The sequence below is a fragment of the Lagopus muta genome, chromosome 1 (assembly GCF_023343835.1).
Source record: "Lagopus muta isolate bLagMut1 chromosome 1, bLagMut1 primary, whole genome shotgun sequence".
Lineage (NCBI taxonomy): Eukaryota > Metazoa > Chordata > Aves > Galliformes > Phasianidae > Lagopus > Lagopus muta.
The window spans coordinates 190,803,606-190,830,060 of record NC_064433.1 but is presented as its reverse complement, the minus strand read 5'-3'; the positions used below and the strand labels follow the sequence as shown (position 1 = coordinate 190,830,060).

Sequence of the window (26,455 nt, the reverse complement as noted above, 5' to 3'; positions counted from 1 at the left end):
CTTTTGGAAGTGTTTTTAAGCCATTGTAGAAGCCCTCAGATTCCATCTGCGTTGTTATTTGGGTTCAGCAAGTTCAAATGTGGGGCTATAGAGAAAACAGCACCTCTGTATGTTTACAAAGAGGAACCCAAAGCACAGACTTGAACTGCTGTGCACGGCCCCTCCTCAGTGGCTGTGATGCAGTAGGGGCTGTTGGGAATGCCAGGACACACTGGTGGTTTATTTACAGTACACAAGTGGAGAAGTCACCCCAGGTGCTTCGAGGAGATGCTGCCCTGAGCCTCCAGCCTGGCAAGAACAAGGCCTCAGGATTAAAGCAATGCCAGAACCTCCTAGAGCCTGAGGTCTTCAAAGGGTTAAAAGGATGGAATCACAGAATGGTCTGGGTTGAAAAGGACCACAACGATCATCCAATTTCAACCCCCCTGCTATGTGCACCACCAGACCAGGCTGCCCAGAGCCACATCCAGCCTGGCCTTGAATGCCTCCAGGGATGGGGCATCCACAGCCTCCTTGGGCAACCTGTTCCAGTGCTTCACACCCTCTGTGTGAAAAACTTCCTCCTAATATCCAACCTAAACCTCCCCTGTCTTAGTTAAAAACCATTCCCCCTTGATAGCACTGAATCAATGCTCAAAATGACTCTGGGAGTAAAGACACCATAGAACTACAACGATAAAGCCATCGTGTCCATGAAATAGAACTATTTTCCCCCAGTGGCTGGAAATCTGGCATCTCTCGGAAGACGTGGCAGCACAGAACGATCCAATAAAGAAATGTGTGCAATGTTTGTCAAGGCCACCTCCCAGAACACACCGAGATTTTTTCTGAGCCATTTGTGTATTGTTTGCCAGCGAGCCCCCTGGCTGGCTGCTTCTGAGAATCCAGGCCTCTGCTGTTACAAAAAAATACATTATTACATAGGAGTATCAGTGCATGAAGCTGCTGAAGACAGTGAGATACACAGCTCTTGGTGAAAAGCAAAAAGCTTTGCAAAGAAAATTAAAAATACACCCTGTTGGCTGCCTCAAATCATTCAGAGAAAAAAAAAAAAGAAAAAAATCAATTGTAAGAGTAATAAAAATAAATAGCAGCGCTGTGAAATCTGCATTGGCAGATCTGAAAGGCCCCGGGACACATAGGGATAGATAAAAATCACTGAAGTGCTGTCTGGGATCTTAGAAATGCCAAAAATGCATTTGAAACCGGATCAGCTGCAAATATTCTGGTGTGGGTGCACCCAAAGGTGGAGGGAATTCTCACGGGGAAGCAACAAGTAGGGATTTTGGCCTGTTCCATGGTTCTGCCATATATCTTCCATAACCTTGGGCAAGCTGCTTAATTGCTCCGTGCCTCAACCTTGCACAGTAAAACAGCGTCAGCACTAAAAGCAACGAGGATTCTGAAGTCGTTTCACCCACATTTCACCCATAACTGAGCCTACAATTTCTGCTATTTGTCTTTTAAATGGCCACACAGCTTCGCCTGGTGCTGCCTTTTATGTGAAAGCATCTTTGTGCAACACCTCATGCAGCAGACATTGAGACACAGCTGTAGGACAGCTAATCACACATTTTGCAGCAGCCATAAAACAATGGGAGCCATAATTTCTTTGAACTCTGGGTCAAACTTCTTGTTAGCCAAGCCTGTAAGATCTCATACAGTAAATTATATACGTCTCTTTACCAGCAGGATCGTAAAATAAAACTTTACGATCCTTCCGAAGGTCACGGCTCTGCAACAAACTATATGATAAAACAATAAATTCACCCCTGAGACCACCATTTTATGGCTTCCGTAGCTTTGCTTAGATCTGAGGAAACTGAGACTTTGACAATCTTCATGTTACTTCTCCTTTGGACCCATCTCCCCCTAAGCGTGAGACAGAGGCTGAAACAACAGCACTAACGAGCGGCACTGCATCCAGCAGCAAAGTCTCATTTATCTCTATACACACATTTAATCGGAACAATGACCAAAGTGTTTCTTGGCAAATTAGTCCCCTTCTTCCCTTTAAGAAAAACACAACTATAAGCTATTTCCAAAACAGCCAATATTAGTCCAGCAAACAAAACTGTCCGTTACGTTTCCCATCAAATTCCTGGCATTTCCTCAAGGGATGCTCTATAATTTAGACCTACTACCGAATGAACTGGAAAGAGGACTGCTGAGCTGAGCACCTTGATGTTTCTCCCTTGTGTCTGAGGGCTTCAATGCAAGTAAGCCAGCTAGAAACCCTGTGCCAGTCTGCTGACTGAACATTTGGCCCAGGGAATGGACTTTTATTTCTGTGACTGTATGGAAGGTGGTACAACAGTCCAAGATTCCACACTGCCTGAGTAACACAACATAAATCATACGGGAGAGAACAGCCATCCTTTAAACGTTTCTCTGAGTTTACAGGGTCACTGTTTTATTCCCAGGGCTGCTGCCCTCCCATCGTTCTGTCCTAATGTTACAAACCCAGAGATGCAGCCTTTGATGACAGCGATTCTTTCCTCTGAAATCCAAAGTGAGGACAAAGCTGAAAAGAGACAGTGCTGGTCACCAAGGAAGGGAAATGTCAAAAAAAAGACTTACCCAAAGTACCATGATGGTTACCTGGCCTTGAGAGTGGACTGCTTACAGCACTAAAAATACCCTTATGTGAGCTATTGTGCTCCCGTGTGCAAAGAATAACAGCTTTTTGTTTAAAGAAGTTTTTATCCGGCTTCAACTCTTGCCAGACTGTAGATTCTAAGCAAAGATGAAGCAAGGAAATGGCTTAAATCTAAAAAAGCTCTGTTTCCCTGCCTGCATCTCCAAGAGGAACGACCTCTCCATCCTCCTGATTAACTTCCTTTTCATTCTGGAGAGAAGACTCGAAGGAAATACATGACATTCCACATGGAAATCCCAGAGAACACACATTGCATTCCTTAGCAATACCAGCCAGTGCTATTTATACGTAACTCGAGGTGAAGTATGCCAGACTTGAGGGAACGAGTGGCTCCCACCCTTGCTGGGTACCCATTAAACAGGCTTCTTACAAGAACACCCACTGGGGTGTTAAGCCTAAAAGGTATCATTGCACACAGGTCTTAGAATCTACCTTCTCTGTCTCCCCTCTAGGCAAAATGGTGCACGTTGCAGGCTGCTTCCAAGCCTGCACAACCCTTTTTTCCCCCCTTTTTGAGCCTGACCAATCAGCTCTGGTGGGGACAACCCTGCTCTCCTGCCATTCTGCTAAACTGGAATGAGTTCTGCACCTGGAATGAGCTTTTTGATCCAAGGGCAATGCCCACCAGGTCAGCTCTGCCAACTCACCAAGAGCCTTGAATCAAACAGAAGCACACACACACAACTAGGGAAGCTGCTCGTCTTGGACACGTAGTTGCAATCACAAGAATCACCATCCACACTTCACTCTTGCTATGCTTCTCTTCAAGTTCTGCCTTTCTGCAAGGGCTACAACCAGGACAAGGACAACAACAACAACAACAACAACAACAACAACAACAACAACAACAACAACAACAACAACAACAACAACAACAAACCCCCCTGACATCACTTCACATGCTTACCTATCAACAGAATGAAAGGTTCAACCTTGATCTGTCCTGCAACAACCTTTTTCAAGACAAAGAACGAAGGGTGGATCACATCAGTCTTTAGTTCTCACAAGCTGTCAGCTCATATAAGGCCTCGATAACCACTCCACAAGCCTATTTAAAACACTCCTTCCATCCCTGCCCTGACTTGTGCATCGTCCCACATCACCTTCTGACTTACTGGCACCTTCCATTGTCTTCTTTTCCACACCTTGTTTTTCACCTGTCGCTCATTAGCCCCACCCTGCCCATCAGATCTGGCATTTCGCTGCCTGATCACCCACCTCCTGCTGACAACAGCCTGCTGATGCCAAAATCAACACTGCCACCCTGCAGCTGCTGTGGGGACAAATGCTGAGTGGACAGGAGATGGTTTTGCTGTCAGCATGTGAGCTTCTGGTTCAAACACTCGTTTATGGCGACTGTGACAGACTCAAGGACTAGAGATCTCAATGGGCACAATTGCTGACTGCATGTTATTTAGGAACATCATACTGGATGGGGCTATTGGCACATGTATTCTTTCTATATCTTTCTGCTGCGAGTGTTCCAGCGATGGCATTTAAGATAACTCATTAAAGGAGGAGATAGTTCGAATGCATGAAGATATTTGGGTGCCCTATGTAGGAAGTGGTGGTTTCAAAGGGAAGGCAGGAGCTGGAACCCACTCATGGAATCACAATTAACAACTCTAAGGATTCTATGATGATTCTGTGAACTGAGGCAGCACCAGGAGATACAAACCAGCAAGTGCGCAGCTAACGCCTGCCTAACCAAAAAGAAATATGACAACAATCTTGATATGCAGATGTCCCAGCGCATGCACCAAGCACCCCAAAGCAATGACCTTGTGGTGTATGATCGTGATAAGGAAGAGTCTCAGCCATGAACCAAACCAAAACGTGGCAGGTGCCACATAACATAAACATGTATTTTTAGATACTGCAGGTGCAGCATTACAGAGCCCTACTGCGGAGAAAATGTGCCTGCAACGTTACCAGCGCAATGCTATTTGATTACTATCTTTAAATCTCTTTCATTTGCTTGGAGGAAAAGTCTTTGGGGCTGTTCTGCAGCCACTTCACGTTCAGTGTGCCAGTTTACATGGGGTTCATTAGCAATAAGGCTGTTACCTTGCTTTTTCTCTTTATATAAACTGTTTTTACTGCAGACATCTTGGACTACAGAGTAGTAAGCACTATGCAAATGACAATTTGCTGGATTGTGATAATTTAGAAGGGAAAAGGGATGCTGGAAACCCTCAGTCCAAGTCCCAAATAAACCACTGGTTTCCAATTGCCTTGGGCAAGTCACTTGATCTGCCCTTAATCCTGTTTTCAAAACAGAAATGAGTATTTCTTTACCTGGCAGGGAGGCTGAGAGCACAAACCCATTAAAGACTGCATGGAGTTCAGATCCTACAGAGATAAGCAATTACTTAATACACATGCAATGGCTGGCAGTGGATGGTGGTTGTTTCAAAATACACACAAAACTGTTTGGGCCAGATGAACACATCACATATTTATATTTAACACCAAAAAACAAAAAGCAAAGCAACAAAGATGAACACCAGAAAACTGCACGTTGCCTTCAGAGACAGGGATGTGACTGAACGTTTCTGCTATGAAAATGTGGTTGTGTGAGCACACAGAACAGGTATCTCCTGCAGAAGTTGTGTAAGTAATTTGTGTATATGCAGAAAGAAACATCTACTGGAGACCAGAGGAAACGCTATGATGCCGAGTGCCACGGTTTTATAACAATATAAGGAAGCATGAAGAGTTACAAAACAACCCAGTGTACATCTTTATTGATGATTCACAAAATCAAACATCGTTCAGCTAATTCACTCCAGCAGTTCCAGGGTGACATTTCTCCTTGCTAGGTTTGGCTGATTTTTCCAACGTAAACAATATTTGCTTTTAACTCAGGGTGGGGAGAACCACGCTTTAGACAGTTGTCATTTCGTAAGAGCAAGTACATCACAGCAGGGACAATACTCTGCAATTTTACAATCCTCAACCTTCAAAGCACTGCGCAGGCATTTAATTAAAGCCTACTAAAGCCTCACAACAGACCTGGCTCTCAGTCCATTTCAGGTCACACCTCCTTATGAATATTTCACATCAAACCCCCACTACCTCTGAGCAATACTTATTCGGGACTCCCATCGTTTGTGCTCATGGGAATCTTAACTCTTTGGTTAAGTGGGATTTATTAATGCTCCCAAAATGCACCAAAGATGTGAACTGCTATCACATTAACTGCAAGCATGCTTCTATTATCTCACAAGAACATATATTATTTTCAGTAAGGCAGCATCCAATTTACTGAGAGCTTCCCCAATACAATGTTTCTCTCAATTTTCCTCTACAATGCACTCAGTCATACGCCAATATTATATACACGTGCTCACACGGGCTGTTTTCACACTGCTGAGCTACAGCAGACAGGAGTGAGGAAACCTGGGGAAAGGAATAACATCTTTGATATTGTCAACACCCAGGATGTACTGCAGGTAGCGTTCAAACCCCATCCCGAAGCCTCCATGAGGAACAGAGCCAAATTTTCGCAGGTCTAGGTACCTGTAATTTAAACAGACAGTTACATTTGCAGCACATTTATGCTGATGTAATTAGAGAGAGCTTTTTATCTGGCGTTTTGCTTTCCATCTTAATTACATCCCTTTGACCCTAACCACTGTGGATTCCTGCCAACACAGCCAGCATTGAAGAGGGGCACGAAGTGGTGGGGCTCCCTGACAGGCAGAACTGTATTAGCAAGAAGCCCCAGGTGCAAATGTAAACCAGCAGAGCTGTGCCTTGCCAATATGCTACAGCCTGCTTTGTTTAGGAGCAAGAACTCATTTGGGTACAAAGTACAACTTTAACATCAATAGCTCTACATGCACTGAGAGCACCAAAGTTTTTAAATATATCCCTAATAGAAGCACAAGCCCAGGTTCCTACAGCAACACAAAACATTCCCACTGTCAGAGTCCCCTGCTTGGGTTTGTTCAGCTCTTGCCAGGCTGAAATCTGCCCTACAATAAATTTTCATCTTCTGTCCAGTCATCTTTTCAATAGGCCGAGTCATTTCATTTCCAGTAATTCCTTAAGAAGTCAATTTCTTGGCTCAAATACATCTTCTTGTCTGCTGAAGATTCCTCCTGAGTGTTATTTTTCTCTTAGGGTAATTATAATGGCTTTTTGGTCACCTTTTCCCCCCTTCCCAGCCCTCCCGAATCATTTTCACAGACTGATTTATTCACTCCCACAGCAAGTCAGCAAAAAATCCTGTACATTTCTTCTCCAAAAATGAGATCTGCATCGAGACATCGCAGTTTGGAGAACGGTACCTGTTGTGTACAGAAAAGCCAGCTGCCTAGTTTGGAGCAGCTATTCCAACTATGTGGGTGTCAACAACATTAAGACGGCTCAGCTCCCCCTCTCCCCTCCTGATTTCATGTGACATGATATGCAAGAACTGTGTTTACAGATATAAACTGTCACCAACAGTTATGTTTTAACAGGAGTGAAAATCAGCTCAGTGGGTCTGCTCTTTCATGGGGGCACTCCTGAGCCTCCTGAGACCACAAAGTTGTGATGTATGAATGCACTACAAAGGGTCTGTGTGACTGCACATACACTACATGCTTCTCATCCCCATGTATGAGTGTTTCATCAGCCCAGTTTACAAAAAAAGCAACTAAACCTCGATACAAATACAAAATTATGCTGAAATATATATGTGAAAGCATATAGATATCAATGCATATAAACACACATCTTGAACCATACACTTGTTCACACAGTTTGACAGTATGTACCATACCATTTTTTTTCTTTGGTTGGTGGTTCATTAACAAGAGTTGAAATTTGGGAAGCCACTTATTACAAGCAGTACAATGTTTTGGGGTTTTTTCTTCTTTTTTTTTTGTTTTTCCTCAAGAGATTTTCTTCCTCCACTCCACTGCCTAACAAGTAAAATCAAAAGCAGAACTTCTTACCTCTTCCTAGCACTGAGTTTCCACTTACATACTGGGAACTGCCTCCAGAAAACCCTGCTTAGCAGCTTTGTGAAGATGATGAGCAAATCTAATGCTGAGGGTGGTGACTTGTAAAATATAAAGGGCCTCATAAAGCTGAGGGATGTGGGTGATATGGGTGCTGCCCGTGGCAGGTTAACCTGCACCGACTCAGCAGTTCTGAGAAGAATTGGCAAACCAGCTGGTGGCAACTCTAGCAGCAACTGGGAGTTGAAATAACAGCCCAGATATTGCAGGAGACGTCAGTCAGACTCTGCCTAGCACTTTCATTCCTCTTTGGTGGCAATGCAGTTTATAAAGTCATCATAAAGATTAAATAACTCTGCTGCTTCCAGATGGACAATAATAATAAATTCTACCCTTGCTTATCCAAGGCTTTCATCTACGGATCTCAGAGCACTCTGAGAAGCCATTCTGGCAAAAGAACCAAAACAAAGCCCATTAAAGTTAATAGAAAAAGTCCATTGAATTAAACGTGCTGAGGATCAAGCCTGTGAATCCTTCCTGATGTCTGCACTTAGAAAAAATGAAGGAATTGAGAAATTTTCCGTTCTTCTCAGATGAAAGAAAGAATAACTTCCTGCAGATTAACAGAAAAATCCCTTTAGGCTGGAAAATGTTTCCTGAGGTTTCCTTCATTCAATAATCTCCACACATTGTATGTTTCTCACCTCAGAAAACACTCTCAAACTAGTCTAGCTATTTCTCCCAGCAGCTTGTGCTTCAGAGGATGGCTGAGACTTCCATTGGCAACTGAGGGAATGTGCAACGTTATTCCAATGGGGGAAGTAAGTTTCCATGACCCCTGCTATCTTCATTGTTCATGTTCTGGACTTGGAGGACTGGTAGTTCTGAGATTTGAATCTTACTAAAATATGTGCTGCAACAACATCCCCTGGCAGTGAATTGCATGAGCTTGTTACGTGCCAAGTTAGAAAAGCATTTCCTTTCATCCTTTTCAAAACCTATATCCTTGTGTCACCATCACCAAATCCTGTGATGCACAGCAAGGCACTGTGAAGATCAGTGCATTCTCAGTGATCGTTTGTAAAACAGAACGTATGCTTTTTAGTCTCCTTTCAAAACAAATATAATCTTGATCTGTCATATAACCATCTTGTAATACTGAAGCCTCTGCTGCCAGTCAGAAAAAAGTAAGGCTGGGAGAACAAAGACACTGTCATCCCCAGAGCTGAATATTTTACTGGAAGAAAAGAAATATACTAAGGAAAAAATATAGGTAACAAAATACTGGCAGTGAAATGGGTTAGCATATGAAGGATCAGTTTTATTGAATGTTTTAGGAAATAAACATGCAAGTACCACTAGTGAGGCACCGGAAGTGCTTGTCCAGAGATGTGGTGAATCCCCATCCTTGGAGACACACAAGATCAGTCTGTAACAGGCTCTGTGGAAATGACTGAGCTGTAGGTGTCCCCTGCTCTCTGCAGGGAGTTGGACTAGATGACCTTTAAAGGTCCCTTCCAACTCAAACAACTCCATGATTCTGGGTTCTAATGCTGGGTAAAATGCTGTCTTTGGTATCATGCAAATTCTGCTCTGCTGCAATGTTTTGGTAATCCACAAAAGAAGGCATTCAGAGTGTTCAGTGGAAACCACTGATAGGAGCTGGATTTACAGTCCATTTATAACACAATATATTCAGTACCCCATGGTCACAGAATTCACAGTCTGCCCTCTGGAGCTAACAGCCTACACTGGCAGAGAACAGCAGGAAAGAGGCACAAAGGCAGCAAGTGATTTCCCAGAGTAAACTCTGATCTCCTGACTTTCCCACCTCAATTTCATAGATGTCTCTCAGTCTAGCCAAAATCAGCATCTACAGCACTGAGCTCTGTCTACAGTTCAAAGGAAGGAGTGTGAAAATAAGATAAAATTACTCCAAAGTCAAGCCAAGTACTTCCCCACCTCTTACTATTTATGGAAAGGAACCTGCACAACAGGAAAGCTGTATTGAACTGAAGAAGACTGAGAGGAGGTTGGCCATATTCCTTTATCTACAGATTGTTGGTTGCCTCTTTGATCCATGACTCCTCCACATGTAAGGAACTCTTCAAGCCATTGAAGAAACAGTGTGTCCCAAAACACAGAAGAAAACAATCAGAAGTGGAGATAGGGCATTATCTAAGGGATTTCCAAAGGGACATCTCATATAGCTGTCCATTCAAAAGTTAGCAAATATACTTCAAAAGAAATGACTCAGCTGTTCTCCAAAGAGTTTGTGTGCCAGCTTTGGAGACTAAATTCGTTCATTAAAATGGAGGAGATTAATTTCAGTCTCTCCTGCCACCTCCTCTGAGAAGGATGCTGGCAACGTAACTACCTCTTCACTGGCAGAATGTGGACTGGATTCCAGAAGTTACCTGGGATATTCTAATCCTGCAGCTTCCCAGCACATCAAACTGTGCAAGGGGCAAAAACAGTTTCAGTCTCCTATGGGAAGCTGCATCACTTCAGTGGAATGGAGGAAAAAGGGGAGAAGAGAGTCTCCCAAATGAGATTACAGGACAGCTACATATGACATGAAACCGAAAATGGGTGATGGGCAGTGTTTCTCATGGGGGGCATAAGGCAGGGCTGAGCTATTTTAGCAATGCTGAAAGGCTCCCTGCTACTGAGCATCAGACTTCCTAAGGCTTTATCTCAACACCTAACCATACACCTGATCAGCCTTGGTCACGCTTTCCTCTCCAGAAGACCCAATATTTAATTATCTATGTGTGTAAGGGTTGCTGACTATGCTCACCTAGGATATCAGGTGCTGGTCAGAGTCAGGAGTAAAAACAACCATCACAAGTACCACAAAGGGCCCTGGGATTCTTCTGAGTATTCCACATAAGCTTCAAAGGGACAACTAAGAAACAGAGTAGGCTAAAAAGGTTCAACTCGACTGCTACTCCCTTACACAGGCTGCTTGGTCTATAAGATACACTGGGCATGTTAACAGCTTTCTACCAGCAGCTTTACCTGGGAACACAGACAGTTAACCTGTATGCCTGTCTAAAAGTATTTCCTATAAACAGAAGCTACAGGCTCAGAGAAATCACAGAAAGAAATTCTGACCCTCTGCTTTGGGTTAGATGAAGTGATACAGTGCATTCTGACCCATAAATGCAAATAATAAAGGAAGACATTTCATTCACCTTGTTTGCAAATGGATGATATAAAGAACTGCCAGGCACTGGCCTGTTTCAAAGTGAGTTCATACTCAGGGGAGAGCGTAAGAATCCTGTACTACATTCTTCAAGGCGGTCTCCCTAATGGTCAATCCAAATACTAAAGAGCATTTGAATACACTCTTCTAAATTTAAAATTCTCCACACTATCAACCTCTCAGTAGCTTTGACAAAGCACATACCAAGAAACACTTGTCAAGAGGAGCACTAAAATCTTGTCATTTTAATGGGCTAAATCGTTAATTCAAAGGTTGTTCTGTCTCCTTAGCAGGACAGTTTTAATTGCTTCAACAGCTTTGTTAGGGAAGATTTTTCAACCCAGTTGCTCTGTCAATTGCAAAGGGAGTCATTCACAGAGCTGTTAAAGGTCACAAATTGCTTGTGGTTCTGCAACCTGTTTATCTCATGCGATGGTGGCCAGAATCTATTCAATTTGGAACACAATTTGATGACTTAGTATCACTGATGAGTTGTAAATTAATCCACTTTATGCAATCCTGAAAGGAATGACCTGTGCTGTCCACAGACAAATTGGGAAGATAAAGTAAGTAGCATTAGATTAACTTTGTTGAAGTGAACTGGCTGTTCCATTGAGACTGGCAGTGATGGCCATGCAGCTGGGCCAAGAAACGTCCCCCTCAAGAACTGCATGAAAAAATGAAACAGTTGTTTAAAGAACCTCAGAAGAAATATAGCTTGCAAAATAAGAAACAGTCTTACCATTGGTAGGCATCTGTGAGTCCTAATCTGTGGAACAAGAAGAAAAAACCTCATAAATAAGGGAACATGGAGCTGCATATGCAGCACTTGCCTGGAAAACAACTAAACTGAGTTGAAAAAGGAAAGGCAGGAAATAAAGGGAAGACATGATCAATGGCTGTCAGCTCTGGCACTTGGTAGAGAATCTCGAACAGATTCCCAACATGCTTCTCAAAATGCAAAGTTTGTTTTGGAAACACACAGCTTCATACCAAGACTTGTGTAAATGCTTCACTTCAGGGAAATGAGTAAAACCCTCTTTCAAAATTTTGGAGAGTATAGGCCCAAATATTAAACTTACAACATGCAGCAATCTCATTTATGAATGAGGCAAAATCTCCCCATACGTGAAATCTCCCCTTTCTTAGTTCACAAAACCATTAAATGGCCATGGATTTAATAACATACTCAACTATTAAATAAAAGTAGCTTCTGTAAAGCAATTTAATGAAGACATCTTTTCTTAATTGCCACCAGTAGATCCTCCACCCTTTTCCAACCCTAGCAGAAACAGCACAAAGTTGATTTTTTTCTTCCCATTCCTCTCAACACAAACAAAAATTTCTGTAGGCAAAATGAGACCATTCCTCTGATCTCCAGCACACTGCAGCAATCCTTGACCAGAACTTTTAGATTTACTGTAAGAAGCGTGCATAAGGAGACAAGAATCCAGTTATCTCTCTCTTGTTTGTGCTGGGACTGCAGGAAGTAGAATTTAAAGGCATTAACAAAATATTTTGGTTCAGCAGATCAGATCCTGAGGACTCAAAACAGAGAAACACGTGGTGTTATTTTTCCAGTTCATCTTAAGTGCAGAGCTATAGTCTGAGGTCACTGAAGATACATCATTTGTAGCTCAAAACACTTCCTGTGTCTTTCCTGTCACACAAAAAAAGTCTGGCTTTGACCTTTACAAAGATCCCTCCTCCAGTCCCACACCTGGAAGGCTGTGGACTGTGGATTCTATGGGTAGAAATGTCAAGTGCACTTTGCTTCAGCTGAAGCATGGTTCTGTCTGGAGAGTTCACAATGAGAGTAACAGCATGCACAGTGAGGCCTTGCAGGGTGTGACACCATCCTACACCACAAACTGTGAACCAATCTTGCAGTGATTTTAATTGCCCTATCGTTTTTCATTATGCTGAAATGGATTTTGCATTTCTCCACTGATCAGATACATCACCGTGACCAACTGGCTGATTCAAGTGATGGATTCATTCCCGATGTATAAATTACGTTACTCTGGGATTAATTCTCCTCCAAAACTGCTTTGTAACAAGTGTACAAATAGTACAAATGGACTCAGATGAGTTACAAAAAGTTATTTTGAAAACCCAGACCGGATCCAGGGAGTAATTGTCTAGATTGTCTCCATCTAGAGATGGAGATTCACCCCATCTCTAAAGTCAATTGCTGTTAACGAAATAACAGCTCTGATGTTCTGACACTGAATTTAGCCTAAAATTACCCTAAGCCTCACGAGTCAGAACAATGCAGTAGGGAAAAGGACTGCCAACGAGGCCATATGACTTCAGTGCAAGTCTCAGCTCTTTCCAATGAAGCTTTCCACAAAACTCTTAGCAAAGAACAGTATTCTATGAAATACAGTTACTGAAGTCAACTGTACCACAGCAAGGCAAAGCTTCCCAGCTGCAGTCCTTCCGTTGCACAACATGGTAACAAAATTACGTAAGATCTGGCTACACAACTTTCACCTTCACAGTCAACTCTCAGACACAAAAGTTGTGAAGGAAGGGCCCAAGAATGAAGTGCCTTGATGAGAATCTGTCTCAGACAGTCCCCATAGAGCTAAGGCTGCTCCCCTCCCCTCTTCTGCAGTGAGCTGAAGCCGAGTGGCACTTCATATGCCTACAGCAGAAGGACAAGACCTCCTCCACTGGTTAGCAATTGCTTACTCAGATAAATAGGTATCTCAAAAGACAACAGACAAACAGTTGCCCTTCCAGTCCTGCCTTGCAGGCACCGAGGGCTGCCTGAACACACTTGTGGCCAGGCTGGTCACCTGGCACCTGCAGGTTTTCTGTACCTCTGTAAGCGTGATTCCAAGAAGGGAAGTCGCTCCTCTCTCAAGCTGCCTCCACACAACTCCCCTATTCCTGGTACTAGAAGATCAACAGCTGCAACCTTAAAAAGGAGAAAACTAATTTAAGTTAGGCCATACAGTTTATAGCAGAAATACAGCTGGCAGTATTGAAGTTGCATTAGGAACACAGTGCTATCATCTGTGCTATTGGTTTGGGTTGATTTTCTTCCCCGTTTTGTTCTGCAGGGTTACTTTTCCACAGCTTGTCAGATACCGAAATTAAAGCAAGTGAAGCAAGAGCAGTAAATGGCAGTAGAAGTCACACTTTTTAGTAGAAGCACTGATTCAGACTGGTCTCGGTTTAATTGGAAAAATCATACTTTCAAAGCAAAAGACTTGTGGAAGAAGTTTATTTCTAGTGTCCATCTGCTATTTGAGGATTTCATGGTAGATCTGGATGACTGGGGAATCATGGGTTGCCTGAACCCATACAATTCTAGGCACTTAACTAGTAGTACAGATACACACTTGGGAAAAAAAAACAAAAAAACAATGGCAAATATGCCTTAAAGGTTTTAAACAAATACTTCATGCTACCTATCTCCTGTATCTTCCTCCTGCTACTCCTGCTCTGGGATTTCTTCTGTAACAGAAAGAAGACTGGGCAGGATTACCTACATGATGGCCATGTCTTACCTTGGCCTTCAAGACTAGAGGACCAGCAGAAAGCCATCTTTGAGTTGGACAAGATGATCTTTATGGGTCCCTTCCAATTCGGGACATTCTATGGTTCTACTTACTTTTAAGCTAAGACACACACCTCAATGAAAAGGAAGGGGAAGTGTGACCCATGGACTCACTGTACGTTGAGGTCCATCTTCATTGTCCCGCATGTAGAAAGGTTTGAGGTCGTAGGGGTAGTTAATCACAAATACAGGAACCTCACCACAGTGCTTCACCAGGTACTTCTCATGTTCTGTTCGGAGGTCACAGCCCCACTGTAACAAGAACAAAAGCAACCTAGTATCTTGCTTTTGTGTACCTCACCTGCAGCAAGACACCAAGCAAAATCCCTGCATAGAGTGGCACATTTTTGACTAACACAAAAACATGAACATTAACTTCTGAGCTCACACAACCTACTGGGAAAATATGCTAAGTACACAATGTTCCACAGGTTTTAGGGCAGAGCAAAGTAATGAAAATAACACAGCTTAACTTCCATGGAACAGGGCCTGATCGTCCTTGCATCAAGCCCAAATATCTGATATCAAAACAGAAAACAATACAAAACCAAAACAAACAAACCAACCACTTGGAGTTCTCACCACATAGCTTCAGGGAAATAGGAACCTATCCAAAATTGGCTTACTCAGCCAGACTGACTTCAGCATTCTCATTTAAAAAAAACTCAGCATCCTATCAAACAATTTTTTATTGGAAGCTTTGGACATTTGCAATGTCCTTTGCTTTTCCTGCTTTCTTCCATGTTATAAATGCTGTGGCTTTTGACTAGAGATCTCCAGCCCACCACAGGATGTGCAAAGTATGCAGAGGGAATGGAAAAGAAGAAGGGAAATACATTCTGCAGGCTCTCCTCATCTGAAAATATGCTGAGTTTGCTGTTTCAGATTTAGATAGTACAGATTTGACTGAGGTGGTTCCTTCCAAATCTCTGTTCTTATGTAGTCAGCTGATAAATCTCCTTTGCATCAGAAAAAAACGGTAATGATTTGTGCAACAGCACTGCTAGCACGATTTGTAGCTATATTCACACACAGGATTCAAGGTTTGACACCCACTTGCTCACAGAGACCAGACAGCTACCCAACCAGCTATGAAGATGTCTTCAGGCAGAGGATTATTTTCCTTAAAATAGCAGAGTGAGGTTAAGACTAATTGTTACACTGGAGATAAGCACAAACACAAATGCTCTCAACGCTGCCATGTATGTTTGAAATTGGGCAAAATACAGTTTGCAGAAAGTCATAATCTAACACTGTTTGTAAGACTATCACATGATTCTCTTTCCCAGATGACAACTAGCCTTTGGAAAGACAAGGGATTCCCTTTGCCTACATGTATGATGCATGGTATTTTGACGTGGTTTTGACTTATCAACCCTTGTAAAAGTTTTGGTACTTAAAAAAAGTTTTGGTGCTACCTAAATACAATTCCTTTATTTGAAGACTATTGAAATAAGCTTCTTAAGATGACCATTAATGAAACTAGAACACACTTAGCACTGCTTGCATAAAGAGGGAAAGGTCCCTGAGACCTGAAGTGCTCAGACTGGCTGTGTGCACCAACAGGCATAGGGACAAACACCCAGACAACTACCAACCTCTGGCTTAAAAGTGAAAGTTTGAGAAGCCTGTTTCAAAATTTCCACTGCTTCATTGTAGGAAATTCTGCAAGAGAAAAAAAAAAGCCTTTGAGATAACTGTGAAAGGAATAACAATTAAATGTTCTGGCCAAGTGTTGCACTGGAAAATTAAGGAAGCATTTCCCCAAGACCATGCCAACGTGTAGTGTGATGTCAGACTTCCCAGTAATGCTGCTTGGAATAGAAACCAAAAACTTACATTTGGTATGGCAAGAACCCTATGTTTTCCTGTGCTTCAGCTACATGCAAAGTGAAAATGCTGAGCTCTCAAAGCACTTCTGCATTGTTGCAACACTGCGTTTCAGTCAGAAGGGAGTTTTGCACAAAACCAACTTTATACAAATTGGAGGATTTTTTTTTAATGCCTTCACTGGCGTAGATCCAACACAGCTCCACTGTTCCAGTATTAAGGAAGAATAACAGCCCAGTGTGCAAAGGACTTGCACCTCGAGTGTTTTCATTTCATTTTGCAAATATCACAATATTCATTTGCAGCAATGTTTCTCTACTCCTGTGACAGTGCTGAAATCAGAATTCCCACTAATTTTCACCAGAACTGATAAACAGAATCATGCCAACAGAAAAAAAAAAGGGCAGTTAAAGATACTGCAAGTTTGGTAACTGGAAATCAAGTCTCAATGGCAGATAGTTTTGCTGACAGGTTTTCCACATGCCAAGCAAGTGCTGCAGGCAGAAAGGGTAACTTGCTCACAGTAATTTCCTCTCTCTTTATCATTATCCAAACCCAATTATAAACCAAATTACGTAAAGAACATGAGCTCTTTACATCCAGCTACAAGGATTCACTGACACATGGAAGATTCTGGAGAAAATACATCAGGAATGCATTGCTCTATATGTTTGGGCAAAGTAAGGCATAGGTTTAACCCACACTGCTGGGATGTGTAAGCTAAGAATGCCTCAGATCTGCCAGTAATGGAAGAGAGGCAGAAATGGAGGGAGAGATGGGCTGACTCAATTTCTTTTTTCATGGGAGAAGCTGAGAGTAACTCTGTCCTCCTGGAAATATAAGTTAGGTACAAAGAGAGAAGGATCAAAATGGGGAGAAAGATTCACTTCACAGAAGCCCTCTGTGGTGTCTGTGCAAATAAGATGCACAAGGAGCATCTTTCATGATCTTGATGCAAAAAGAAGCTGAGCTGCTTAACAGGAAAACCAGTGCTGGGCTGAGTAACTGAAATATTCTGTTGGATGAAGAGAGAGCACCACTATCTGTAGAGACTGGCAAGAGAAGAGGAGAGGAGATATTCTGAGCAGCAAGGAAAGAAACAAAAATCTTTCAGTTCTTTAGGACACAGAAACTGAAAAAATATGAGTTGCACATATTATAAGTATGTGCAACTTATACAATTATAAGTAATTGGAAATATTTTAAAACCCAATTTGTTTTTCTGTCAAAAATATTTTTATAAAAAGGGACCTGTTATTCAGAGAGGTGCTGGATTCCTTATCCCTGGAGACACTCGAGGTCCGACTGGATGGGGCTCTGAGCATTTGATCAAACTGGAGATGCCCCTGTTCATTGCAAGGGAGTTGGGTTGGATGGCCTTTAAAAGTCCATTCCAACTCAAATGATTTTATGATTGTATGAAAATGTGAGGGAAAACAGAGCAAGCACCAAAGCTGAAACAGAGGAGAGCGAAACCAACTCATCAGGTGCATGCTGGAAAGAGGATGCCTTGGTAGAAAGACAATCCTGTCTAAGTAAGCAAAAGTGAAAGGACAGTAGATTCGATGTCAGTCTCATGCAGGAGTGAAAGGGCAGCTAGGGAACAGAACAAGGGAAATTTAAGTTCATGCTCTTTAGGTGACATCATATTAATTCAGAAGAATTGAGTTGGGGGAAATATATATATATATATATATACATATATATATATATACACACAAAATAGGAATGCTTTTCCCAAAAGGCCTCCCTCCTCCAGTTCATTTTGAAATTAAAATACTCACATTACAAATTTGTTCTTCAGCATTTGTTCCAACCTGCCCTTGTTCAAAACAAGAAAAACAAAATGGTAAAGCTACTCCTAAGAGTTCACAGGTCCAGAATAAAGACAAAAGTTACCGCCCCCTCCAAGTTCCCATTTACAGATCTGTGTTGTGCTCTAAATATATGTCAAAATCCACTTCATGTCATTCTGTACTAAAAGGTGATGTGACAGCTAAAGCTCCACCACAAATGCCAACACCTACAGAAAGTTGTGAGTCCTCCCTGTGTTGGTCTGAAAAATAACTTAAGGTCAGGCTTAAGGTTCCTAAGGTTTTAAACCGAGACAAGGGAGGTTTAGGTTAGATTTTAGGAGGGAGTTTTTCACACAGAGGGTGGTGAAGCACTGGAACAGGTTGCCCAAGGAGGCTGTGGATGCCCCATCCCTGAAGGCATTCAAGGCCAGGCTGGATGTGGCTCTGGGCAGCCTGGTCTGGTGGCTGGTGACCTGCACACAGCAGGGGCTTGGAGCTGGATGAGCATTGTGCTCCTTTTCAACCCAGGCCATTCTATGATTCTATGATTAACAGGAGAACACAATAAAATCAAGCCTCTCTATTGTCAAGAGCCCCCCCAAATGCATAAAAGTGTTGCAGCTCTTTCCTGTCACATTTATTACCTTCTGTGCAGGAGCTACATATTTATGAAAAAGCTCAACATCACGAGGGCATTTGGAGAACACAGTGCTTGTTGCTGTCTTGAAAAGATGTTCCATAACCTAACAGAGAAAACAGAAGTGCATGGAAAATTAACACTGCTTAGACGTCCCAGACTATAAATAAAACACAGTACACATCAACCAAAGGGTACAAAAGGAGCTTTTGCATGGTCAGACTGCATAAGAGAGTACCAGCTTGCTAATGCTCCTAATTAGCAGGCTTGCTCACTGGCTGAAGTGGATTAGAACTTGCTTTTCTGCTACAGGTTTTGAGTCTCAGTGTCTGCTGATGGCCTTAGTATCTTCAGTCAACTATTTCCAGTGGAAAAAAAACAAGAACCAAACACTAAAATATACAACGAGCAGCCCAGGTCAGCCACAAATGAACACAATACAACCATTTGTGGTGACTGGTCCCAGATAAATCACTAGTGAGATGCCTTTCCTGTAATGAGCAATTCTGTCCTTCTGCTTTATTGTCACAACAGATAGAAGTAAAGGAGAAGAGAATAAATGCACACTGTGTGGAATCAGACTATTCAACAAATTCCAGTTAGAGAGACCCGGCACAGTAACTCAAAGAGAACATCTGTAGAGATGAGCAGTGAGCTAAAGCTGAGTACACATCAATTCAGAGATGCCTGAGACAAAAAAACAACCTGCTTTAATTCCCCTGAACTACTGTGGGTAATCTAAACAACACTGATATACTTACCCATTAAAAAGGGCTTCACCTATGAAGAAATTAAATGAAACAAATGCTATTTTGATTCTTAACAAAAAAAAAAAGCTCCCACACTGGATTTCAGTGCTTTTTGATCAACCTGCTGTAAGAGTCAGTTTCATGCTTGGTTAAGCAAAGCAGTCTATCCAGAACACTCGCTGTCATGCTGGCCAGTGAGAGTTCCCATAACTACTTGTAGCCCCATGCCTGCACAAAGCAGGGATACCTGTGGATAACTGACACTCCCAACTTTTCTTTAGAATCACTTTCTTTATTCTCACCTTTGTAAGCAACAAGCAATGCAGCTGGGCTGCATTTCATCACCCTGGCCTGAGATGGAGGTGGTTTTGTTTTTGCAACAAAAAGCACTTTTGGAAGTCCTGGCAGGTCTCTGTGTTTTCTGTAAGCGTAACAATTTGTGTCATTAACTGCAGAGCTGACAAAAGCAAAGAATCCACCCGTGATACCTAGATGAACAGTGTGCTCTCCACACTGCTAAGCCCAGGGGAGGCAAAGTGTGAAAAGATGAACCTTACTGTCAGCAGGTCTGAGGAAGAAGCAAGTCACTGCCCCATAAGGAACCTTATACTGGGCAAGAGGAACAAAACACAGGGAGAAGCAGCTCGGTGACTGACACAGCTAAGATTAGCTTTTAGGCATCTTGCTCAGACTTTCATGTTTGATCACTTGTTCTAAACTGCTTGAAACACTGACTGATGAACAGTCACTGCATCCCACCTGCCAGGAGAAGCTTGTTTAACAGACCATCTTCGCTCCTTCAGAACCTTCATACTCTGCATCAGTCAGAGCCCTATGCTAAAAAAGGAAGGTCCAAATAAAGGCACAGCATTATCATATGCAGATAAACAATTTTACCCCTACTAGTACTCAAATGCAGAGGAAATGAAAAGCCAGCATTCCTGCTGGCAAATAACCAAACACGCAGCTTTGAACTTTTTTCAAAGTAGCTAGAAAAAGGCTTATGCAAATGAAATTAGAGAACTTCTTGGCAATTCATCTGGTTTCACCGAGGCAGAGACAAAGGGATTTTACATTAAGCTTCCTCTTTCTAGAAAATGAAAGTATCATCTGTTTTTAGAAAAGCATGTTGTTTCATTAGCACTTTTTTTTCCTCGCTGTGCGATAAAGTAACAATTAGGTTCCCACAGCATTCAACATAAGCGGTTTCCTCTTGTGGAAAAAAGATGTGGGTGGTATGGGAAAAACAATCTGAGAAATATTTCCAGGTTTGAGCGTGAGGTTTTATCCTGGCAAAGAAGGCAGACACGTGGGTCATGCATTGGCTTTCTCACCACTCTTATTTATGCCAAATGTGTACCAGGCACAAACAGGGAACAGGAAAAATAAAGGCAAAGAAAAGCTCCAATGCAGAAGTTATGGCTTTAAGCAGATAACATAATGAAGGACTAGAAAGCAGGATGCATGAAAAGTGAGTGGAGAACCGTAGCCACTGGCTTGCTAGTTGAGGGAGCACGTGAGCTGGAGGGATAGATCAAGTGGTTGTGTGTGAATATATCCTGCATTAAGCATGTTTGATAGGAGGCTTATACATGAGAAACAGCAGAGGACTCACAGATGGCCATCTGTCTTAGAGGTGGGACTCTTGATTTCAAAAGCCTGTTTGTTTGCTTGCTTCACAAGGAAAATACAGGAAATGTGCTGGTAGAAGTGTAGGTGAGGTAAAAATTTCTCTTCTCTCACCTCTCCCCACTTTTCCTCTTAATCCTCACCTTTCAAAGAAGTTCAGCAGCATCAGTCCTGACCTGTCCCAGTGCTGTTGTGGAACTTAACAACCATCTCTCTGATTTTTATTAGGTCATGCAACCATACTACCAGAAAATCACAGTAACAGTAGGATTTTTGCTTCCACATTTTCCCAGGCCGTGAGTATTGATGCAAACGCAGATCACAGTTAATATACATACATTTATCAACCTGATCGTTATTTGTTGCCCTCATGCTTGCTCTCACACACACCACATGCATGTACGTATACACACACACAGAGGGCAGACTCACAGCTGACCTTGTTGTGAAGACTCCTCTCTCATCTACATTCTGAACAGCCCAAGAGCTAGATTTCTATAGGCTGAAGATCACTCTTCACTGTCACCTGGTGAAAAAAAAGCTCCACCTGTGCTCAGTGTACGCTTGCTGCAAAGGCAAAATATACCTGTACAGTGTTGCTGCCCTCACCAGTCTTGAAAAATCATCACTTTGGAAAGCAAGCTGAACTTCAATAGCAAAGAAAGCATTTATGAGGACTGTAGCACCTTGCAAGGGATATCCTTTTCACATCTGCTATGATATACTGATCATTTTTTAACCTATTAGTTCTCCAAACAAGTTTGTAGAAGAGAAGCATTAGAAACGTGAGATCGCTCACTTCAGTTAGGAACTTCAGAAGATCTTGCATGCAGCTCCAAGTGAGCATTCTTGCCCACTGTTCATAATTACATGGTCATGTACTGGTTTTCTTAGACTAGTCCCACCCTGCGGAGATGCTGTTGTTATGGAAGGAAGGAGACTTGTCTGTTGGACCACTGCTTCTCTGACCATAGAACTTAAACAGTAACTGCTGATGGAACCCAGGAAACAGAAAAAGGTTCAGCTATGACAGTTGGATGCCACTTTAGAAAGGGAAACTATCACCCTGAAGATACAGCCTCCAACTGGTGCCCAAAATCAGTGCTACTACTGATTTCATTTTGTGCCTGAATTCCTTTCTATAAAAGGCAGATAACAATACTTCATGTCACTGGGCTGTAGCAATGAATGTTTTGATGAAGTACATAACCAGAGGAAGATGACATTTCTGCACCCAGAACAGAGCACAAATACAGTGTTAAATTATATCTTCCATCTTTGGCAGTGAGAGACAGTGGTTTTAAGATCCAATTTTACAAGACCCAATTTTATTAAGACTATCACTATGCATAGACTTCCCAAAGTGTCCTAAAAAATTTTTCCTCCTGGCATTTCCTATCTTTACAGTCTAAATAATGTTATTTTAGCATGGTTTTGTATGCACGTTTGATATAATTCAATGATGATGGCATCACATGAGCTCTTTGAGGCTCCACGAGTAAAGTGGGACCCTTCAAAATCCACTTCACTGTCAAGACAGCAGAAAGGAAAAACAGAAACCTACAGACACGATGGACGCAGCACTGAATAGAATGGGAAAAGATGGCAGCAGGCATCCCAGAGCACAGATAAGAAGAGATCTTGGATTTCTCATTTGGGAACTGGAAGAGAGGTGACTGGTGAGACCAGACACTTCAATACAAGCTGGACCTCTTCCACCTTCTAACTTGACCCTCTAACTCTCATTCTCTCTCACTCGCTTTGGAGGAGGAGTGCCTTGGGGCAGTTTGACTCAACCTCTTGATTAGACTCTTTTGGGAAGTGGCCACAAAGGCCTCTCCATAGAAACTCTTGCATACACCCAGTACTCTAAATTGTAATAGTATCACCCAAACACTCAGCACACAGTGTGGCACCAAACACTGAGCATAGTGGGACTTTCCATAGAAAGTATTGTGAAACCAGTATTACAAGAGTTTAAGTTTATTTGGAGCACTAAAACACATCTTGGCACAAAGCAGAAATTTAGACTGTGTGATCAAGGCACTTAAGACTTCATAAGAACTGGGTTACTAATTTAGGAATAACTGAGCATTGCTCTGTGCAATTACAGTGGGGAAAAAAGGCCCTTTGCTCCTAAGTACATGCGCCTTTGTTATTAAATATTGTTCTTCCTTTTATTTTGTAAAGAGAGCTGCTTTTCTTTGGGAGCAAAAATCTGAAGCCTCATCAGAGAATGGTAAACATGCGTTTCTTTGTAGCGAGGTTTTTCTGTACCTTTTAATGGTGTATAAGCAAATACTTCAAGACGTCCCTGAAGAAGCTGAGCATTCCCAGCACCCCAACTTGCTAAAGTTAGAGGTATTCATTCCAAATCTTGAATGCCAATTTCAAAAATAATTTTTAAACAATCCAGCTATTTATCTAAGGGTAAAGTTCAGACGCTAACTCTTGTCAATAGCCCCCAAGGCTTTCAACTGAGTGTTCTGCACCAAACAAAGAACTTGCAGATGATGACAAACAGCCAAACTGCCCAGTGGGCAAATATGTGAGAGAACACTGAATTTAGGTCAATTAAATGGGGAAAAAGAAACTTAACTTAGACTTTACAGCAGCTGTCTTTTCTTTTTTGTTTGTTTTAGTGTGGGTGTTTTTCTCTTAAAGAGATTGCCCAATGATCTAAAAATAAACAAAACAGGAACTCCACTTCTGCAAGTGAGAACTTCACTAAAGTAAGCACATGTTGCAATGTGGACTTGCTATGGGGAATGCAAAACCATTACTGTTAGGATAATTTCTGGTATAAGAAAGGATGATTCTCATAGACTTTGAGGCAAAAGAAAAAGGAGAGAACAAGCTGAGACTTTGTAAGATGTTTAGCAGCAATAAAAAATAAGCCAAGGAAGGAATTCTTTCTTTTCCTACAAAGCGAAGGTCCTACGCATTCCAAGACAGTTCTCAAATCTAATTATCTGAAGCCTACTGGCCATATATAGTTTTGAAGCCGAGTTCTCACTGCAACAGTACATGTTCGTGCTGTGTTCAAAGGCTTAAAGACCACTTTGCAGAAGAACTTGCTTATTGTATGACAAAACCAGCGAAGGGTTCAATCAGCACCTAATTACCTTAAGAAATGGAAAGGCTGAGGGAACAGGGCTTGTTTAGGTTGGAGAAGAGAAGGCTCCAGGGAGGCCTTCATTGTGGCCTTCCAATATTTGAAGGGAGCGTATAAACAGGAAGGGATATGACTGTTTACAAGGGTGGATAGTGATAGGACAAGGAGAGGTTTAGATTAGATATTAGGAGGAAGTTTTTCACACAGAGGGTGGTGAAGCACTGGAACAGGTTGCCCAAGGAAGTTGTGGATGCCCCATCCCTGGAGGCATTCAAGGCCAGGCTGGATGTGGCTCTGGGCAGCCTGGTCTGGTGGTTGGTGACCCTGCACACAGCAGGGGAGTTGGAACTGGATGATCATTGTGGTCCTTTAGAATCCATTCTATGATTCTGTGATTCTAAGTAGGGTGGAAACAGACATGTATGTTATATTCTAAGAGTATACTAAGGCATTTTGGAGAAAACAAACAAGAGAAAAGAAAGATTGGGTTATTGTTAATGGAGCACAGAGATTCCCAGTGGGTCATTCTGCACAGCCCAGTGCCAACGAGACATACAAGATAAAGCAACAGCACAGTTCTGTACAGGACAAAACCACAGAATGGCTTGGGTTGTAAGGGTCCTTAATCACAGAATCACAGAATTGTAGGGGTTGGAAGGGACCTCCAGAGATCATCGAGTCCAACCCCCCTGCCAAAGCAGGTTCCCTACAGCAGGTAGGGATGAATGAACACCCAGTTCCAATCTCTTCCTGTCAGCAGAGCTGGCACACTCTAAAGCAGGCTGGTCTTGAGCACCTCCAGGGCTGGGGCACCCACAGCAATCAGGGCAGCCTGAGCCAGCGCATTACCACACTCTGTGTAAAGAAGTTCCTCCTTGCATCTAACCTAAATCTCTCCTCTTTTAGTTTAAAACCATTCCCCCTTGTCACTATCAGACCATTAAAAAAGTCGGTCTCCCTGCTGTTAATGAGCACCCTTTAACTACTGAAAGGCTACAACAAGGTCTCCCAGGAGCCTTCTCTTCTCCAGACTGGAATTCAGTTTTGCTGTTAGGTCAGACCAACTCTGAAGACTGCACATGATTCAGGATGAAAAAAAACATGACTTGGATGTTACTTCATGCATGCATAACCAGGGCTTCAAGCTTTAATTATATTAATAAGGATATTTCCTCAACAGCCTTCCGAGGAGCTCATCTGCTATATGAGAGCATTTGTGGATATTTGCTCACAAGTCCTACTGAGTACAAAATGGCTCATATGCTGAAAGTAGTGAGATGCATAAGCATCCATCATGTGATTAAGAGATCTAACCTGGAATATATAAAGCTAGCTACTGTAGGGATTTCAGTCTGTACTAAAGTCTCAGTGAGTAGTGTAAGTCAGCAGTTGTTTCTACTTTTGATTTCAATGCAGTTTTCAAGGAACTCTTTTCAAAGAGCATAACAAGGGGCCCACTGCGTAAATACTGCTCAGATTCACTGGAGAGATGCAGAAGGCTTTGAAGAGGAGAGTGCCACTTTCATTAGCACCAGTCACATGCATTTATCCATCTTCTGGCTGTACGCAGCCTCCCATTCAGAGGAAATTTCTGCTTTTCCCTCTGTTCTTTCTTATACCTTCCCTTCCCAATCCCTTCGGTGGCCCCAACTCTGCTGATCAAACCCTGAACCTTGGGATGTGCCTGTGCAACCCCTCCTTGGCTCACGCACGGAGAGAGAAGCTGTGACCTCAAGGTGAGGGCAGGAAGCACAGCTGAGGGAGGAGGAAGTTTGGACACTGGTTCTGCATAAACCCTTGGAGGTGCCTACCTGCATGATGTCTTGGAGGCTTTCAGTGAAGGACAGCTCAGCCTCCACCATGTAGAACTCTGCCAGGTGCCGGCGACTCTGTGAGTTCTCAGCTCGAAATGTGGGGCCAAAGGTGAACACACGAGTAAAGGCCCTGAAAGGCAAGAACCAGCTAGGTCAGGCCCAACAAAACAAGCAAAAAAACCCTATCCACAAGCTCACTTTTCTTGCAGGATCTAGAAATACTCACGCTTCCATTTTACCTTTGACCAGCTTAATGATGCTACTGTGTACGTTGCAGCTACATTCCTTCAGTGTGGTGGGAAGGGGGGTTATCCGCAGCCCTATGACTAAGCAAGGTTGCATAAACCCTGTGCAGTTTTCACTGAACAACATTTACACCCACGGTCCATTCTGCAGTACCAGGTGAAGGGAGAAGCACGAAGACACCAGCCACGCTCCCCTCATCCATACCTCTTCACACTGCAAGGTCTGACATCTCTAGGTGCTATGACATCC

At 42.6% G+C, this 26,455-nt stretch overlaps 1 protein-coding gene across 1 annotated transcript in view; it reads right to left on the bottom strand.

The window, feature by feature from the left end:
• Window positions 1–5,378: 5,378 nt before the first annotated feature.
• NARS2 (asparaginyl-tRNA synthetase 2, mitochondrial) overlaps window positions 5,379–26,455 on the bottom strand; it is a 51,405-nt gene continuing 30,328 nt past the window's right edge. Inside the window, exons 7-14 of the mRNA XM_048933796.1 lie at window positions 25,958–26,090; window positions 18,661–18,759; window positions 18,005–18,042; window positions 15,989–16,055; window positions 14,505–14,642; window positions 13,648–13,745; window positions 11,562–11,588; window positions 5,379–6,181 (exon numbers count right to left, since the gene is read on the bottom strand). Of these exons, the coding sequence (XP_048789753.1) occupies window positions 6,037–6,181; window positions 11,562–11,588; window positions 13,648–13,745; window positions 14,505–14,642; window positions 15,989–16,055; window positions 18,005–18,042; window positions 18,661–18,759; window positions 25,958–26,090 (745 nt within the window). The 3' untranslated portion in view covers window positions 5,379–6,036. The remainder of the gene's footprint in view (window positions 6,182–11,561; window positions 11,589–13,647; window positions 13,746–14,504; window positions 14,643–15,988; window positions 16,056–18,004; window positions 18,043–18,660; window positions 18,760–25,957; window positions 26,091–26,455) is intronic.